The sequence below is a fragment of the Triticum dicoccoides genome, chromosome 6B, assembly GCF_002162155.2.
Source record: "Triticum dicoccoides isolate Atlit2015 ecotype Zavitan chromosome 6B, WEW_v2.0, whole genome shotgun sequence".
Taxonomy (NCBI): domain Eukaryota; kingdom Viridiplantae; phylum Streptophyta; class Magnoliopsida; order Poales; family Poaceae; genus Triticum; species Triticum dicoccoides.
This window is the reverse complement of record NC_041391.1, coordinates 231815306-231820096: the sequence shown is the minus strand read 5'-3', so window position 1 is coordinate 231820096 and position 4791 is coordinate 231815306. Positions and strand designations below refer to the sequence as shown.

The 4791-nt window shown below is 46.2% G+C and overlaps 1 protein-coding gene across 1 annotated transcript in view; it reads right to left on the bottom strand.

The window, feature by feature from the left end:
- LOC119322193 (actin-related protein 4) overlaps nucleotides 1–2795 on the bottom strand; it is a 10965-nt gene extending 8170 nt beyond the window's left edge. Inside the window, exons 1-6 of the mRNA XM_037595687.1 lie at nucleotides 2635–2795; nucleotides 2454–2545; nucleotides 1276–1449; nucleotides 1112–1185; nucleotides 662–742; nucleotides 505–571 (exon numbers count right to left, since the gene is read on the bottom strand). Coding sequence (XP_037451584.1) covers nucleotides 505–571; nucleotides 662–742; nucleotides 1112–1185; nucleotides 1276–1449; nucleotides 2454–2545; nucleotides 2635–2647 — 501 coding nt within the window. The 5' untranslated portion in view covers nucleotides 2648–2795. The remainder of the gene's footprint in view (nucleotides 1–504; nucleotides 572–661; nucleotides 743–1111; nucleotides 1186–1275; nucleotides 1450–2453; nucleotides 2546–2634) is intronic.
- Between the last annotated feature and the right edge of the window lie 1996 nt (nucleotides 2796–4791).

Below are 4791 nucleotides of genomic sequence, written 5' to 3'. Positions count from 1 at the left end.
TAGACGGTGGAGGGGTGGCCGTGGAGGGGTGGTTGAACAGGACCCCGTGGTGTAGAGGGCTAGATGAACAGTAGACGGTGGAGGGCTGGATGAACAGTAGATGGTGGAGGGGTGGTTGAACAGTAGCTGGTAGAGTAGCGCGCGGTGGAGGCTGGATGAACAGGAGCCCGTGGAGGCTGGAGGAGGTCGACGGTAGCCCGTGGAGGCTAGAGGAGGTCGACGGTGGAGATGAACAGTATCTCGTGGAGTCCCGTTTTGTGGTACGCCACACCCCTCCCGATGAACAGGACCCCCGTTTCGACCATAGGAGGTCCGTTTCCTCCGTTTTGCGGTACGCCGCACCCCTCCTGATCAACAGGACCCCCGTTTCGACTGTAGGAGGTCCGTTTCGTCCGTTTTGCGGTACGCCACACCCCTCCCGATCAACAGGATGTGAGAACCTGACAACCCAATCAACAATTAAAAATAATAAACCGATTGCATCAAGGATTACTTCTGAGAGAGACATACTGCATTTTTTGCTAGGAACAGCGCTGGCACTTTGTACTTCTCAAACATAAGTTCGGCTGCTCTATAGAACATGGAAAATAAGAGTCAGGCTTGAAGGCACTCATATGGGTTAGCGATATAAATATTTTAAGCATAGAACATATACACATACTTCTCTCTTTGCTGTCCACTGTTTGTAGATGGTTCTGCTATCAGCATAGGATGCTCTTCAGGATTGATCAATAGCCGCTGTCTGAAATACAGAATAAGTGAGTGTGACAATACAATGGAACAAAGCAATAGCAACTCCAACAAATAGCATAGCATCATTACGAGCAAAGGCTTGCACTTAATCAACCTTAGCTGTTACAGAAGTCAAAACATCCCAACAAATTAAATAAAACAAGTGGGTAAACAACGAACCATGTCTTGTGTGCTTACAAACTAACTAAAGATTTCACAATCAGTACACTCAATAGCAAATAAACACAGAATGCTAACTTGTTAAGCTTAAACTAGTAACTTAATTATAGTCCAAATGGTGCCATTGCTGATTATCGATGAACCATGTTAAAGAGGAGAAATTGCTCAGAGCTGCATCAAGCAGGTAAACAAATTTTACCTAAAAGCATGGTTCCATATGTTGTCAACAACTTCCCAATCAGTAACTGTTCCATCTTTCAGCGGTGAGATCACCTGTTTAGTGGGGAGGGGAAGAGAACCAGTAAGCAATGGTTATTAAAATACATGAGCAACAAATCACCCTCAGAATGTGCAGTCACTAACCTCCATATGATCCCTCCTGAATTCTAATTCTTGGCCTACATAATATTTGCGCTTTGTCTTGGCTTTGTCCACATCCATAGGCTTGGATCCATTCTTAGGATCTGATCCAGAGTCGGCCTCCTTTTCTGGCTTAGCTTCATCAGTATCTCCCGTTTGTTCAGTTGAACCAACAACCTTAACATATCAAAACCAGATACTGAGTGCAATAAGTTGTACTGGCCAAAACGTCCCGATTGGGTAGCTCACATACCCTTGAACCAACAAAATAACATAATTTCCAAGCACTGTTCAGGCAAAGGAGAAGAAAACATGCTAAACCAAAGAAAAGTGGCCAAATTCAAACCATTTTCTTAGTGCTAATTTACACAGTACTTCTCCTTTTCTCTGAATGTTATCACATGAGTAGTTTGCTTATTTCATCAGTAACAGAGTGAAACTAGCAATTTACTGCCACTCTACAAAATTAGCCCAATAATCCCACTAAGTGCAGAGGGAAAATCTTCAAACAACAAAAATAAAATATTAACTGTAGAGTCTAAGGGAGACAGAAAATACTCCAACTCAACAACTTGTAGATAAACTGAACTTCACATTTCAAACACAACAATACCATTTCCCAAGTTCCCATGAGATCTACAGTTAACCTCCGGAACTAATAGCACAAGTCACAATGCAGAAACTTTCAATACTTGAAATTCAGTTTTTGCGTTTGACTCGCGGTGCATGTAAGAAAGGCTCACACTAGATAACACTGGAAAATCTGGGCTATTAGACAGGACGGAATCATTAACTAACTTCCTTGTCAATAGATTAAAAAGATTGCACATGATGCGCTGGAACCGACAGGTAAGTGCATCTTATCGCACATGCCTGAATCCAACCCCGTACTAATGTAGCAATTATTTGCAGAGTAGGACGTGCCTGTTACAAAATTTATGGTTTGGCCAGTATAGCATGAACTGATACGCTAGCACCACCATGTCTGAACCAGAATCCGAAGCCGTTTGACTTAAAATAGCTCGAAAACTTGGAAATTTTGAAGCACTGAAACAAACTTCCACCGTTGCGATGCACGCGGATTTAGCACTCCCGGGTCAATGAACGAACTAAAACAGCCGGGTCACAACGAGACAGTCGGAAGAAACAGAAAATCTGACCCAGCAGAAGCAGAAGCTCACCGAGGGGAAGACGCATTTGGGGGTGTCGTCGCCAGCGTAGCCCGCCTTGCAGCTGTAGGAGCCCACGTCGATGACGATCGCTGAGACCTCGTCTGCGGGCGAGAGACCAAAGCGAAAGTGAGCGGTCGGGGCGGGAGATCTCCGGGGTTTAGGGTTTAGCAGGAGCAGGGGCGAGTCTTACCGCCGCCGTACATGCTGGAGATCCGGAGAGGGAGGGGTCGGCGAGCAGGAGCGGGGGCGCGCGGGGTCGAGGCGTCGGCGGTGACGCTGGGGCTGTTCGGCAACCCTCCCCTCCAAATTCTCTATTCTGCTCCTCACTTTTCTTTTTTCTTTTTTTGCCGATAACTTGGGGATTTTATTTTCTTAACAGAATCCTGTTACAATCAGCACGGAGGCTGCTCACTAAGAAATCCGGGCATTCCTCCAGCCAGCATTCGAGCCCGAATGGCACACGCATGCTTAGCACAAAGATCAGCCGAACTATTACAGTCCCGTGGGACATGTTTAACTGAAAATGAGATAAAACATGAAGTTATTTCTCCAATTTCATCTAAGATAGGCGCTACAACGGAACGGGCTTTGTTGCGCGACGACCAGAGGTTGACCACCTCTAAACAATCCACTTCCATCACCACATGTGAGAAACCCTGAAGTTGTGCAAAGATGACGCCCTCCCGTAGAGCGAGTGCCTCGGCGATGAGTGGATCGGTAACCCCATCAAAGGGTTTGCTCCAAGCTCCCATGAAGGCGAGATGAGACCGGGCCACCCCGCCCCCTCCTCCCTTGCAAGCTTCATTGCTGATGGCTCCATCAGTATTGATCTTAATCCAGCCCACATCAGGTGGCCTCCAGCATTGTCCGTCAGGGATTTTGCGACTGTTTGTAGGAATATCTAGCAAGAGCAAATCATCCCTGACCATTTTGATTGACTGGACCGGATCAAACACATCCTAATCATGAGTCCATCTATTGGGTGTTGTCCGAATCGCATGCATGACCGTAATCAGCTTACAGCATCGTGTTCAGAAAATATTCCATCCAGCACAATATCCTTCGCCCACGTAATCGGATGTAGGCGAGGAAGCTTCAGATCAAGGATCTCTCGCGCAGCCACCCAGTATTGCTTAGCATGTGAGTAGTGTAAGAGTGCATGCTGCAAATCCTCCATCCTGGCTTGGCATAGTTCACAGCGAGCCATTGTGCGTATATGGCGTCGTTGCAAATTGGCGTAGTCAGGGAGAATTCCCTTAAGTACTCGCCACCAAAATACCTGAACTCTTGGAATCACTTTTAGCTTCCACAAAGCTTTTCACAAGTGTTGATCTGACATTGAAGAGCCTGCTACCGTCCCTTCCTCTTGAGTTAAACGCTCTTTATGAGTCATAAGAGCTCGGTATGCCATTTTAACGGAGTATACACCTGATTTTTCCAGAGCCCACGCATAGAAATCTTCGCCTCATGCCCTTCTCAAAGGAATATTCAGAATTGCATCGGCGTCAGGAGCTAAAAAGTTGTTGCATACCATTTGGATGTCCCATATACCTCTTTGTTGATCAATCAGTTCAACAACCTTGTCGAGTTGCGCATTCCCAATACGTCCTATTGGTTTCATCGTATCTGTACCGGGAATCCATCAGTCTGTCCATATAGATATGGATTCTCCTATACCCACTCGCTTAATTAGTCCCGTGTCCAAAGTTGCACGCCCCGCTGTAATGGCCTTCCACGTGGCAGATGCAGATTTAGGAGCTTGGGCATCCTCGAAGTTACATTTAGGAAGGTATTTCCCCTTCAACATCTTGGAACATAGCGACTCCGGGTGTGAGATGAGGCACCAGCCTTGCTTGCCTAGCAGCGCAATGTTAAATTGCTGCATATCCCGGAACCCTATGCCTCCTCTCTCCTTTGGTGCAGTCAGCTTATCCCATGACAACTAGTGTAAAGATTTCTTGTCTATGGAGCTGCTCCACCAGAACTGTGCCATGCCTGCTGAAAGTTGTTTCAGTATCTTCTTTGTCAGCAAAAAGCATCACATACTGAAAGTAGGGATAGCCTGAACAATGGACTTGAGTAGAACTTCCCTTGCAGCACAGGCCATACCTCTCTCGGACCATCCTTGCATCCTTCCACGACTTCTCTCTACAATGTGATTAAAGGTACCACTCGTTATTCGTCCAACCGCCGTGGGAAGGCCAAGATATCTCTCTGTAAAGGCTTCTACAAAAAATCCAAGGACCTGCTTTATCTCCGTCCTTAGTGGATGGGACACATTAGGACTGAAATAAACTGAACTTTTCTCTCGATTAACTGCTTGTCCTGAACATGCAGCATATATTCG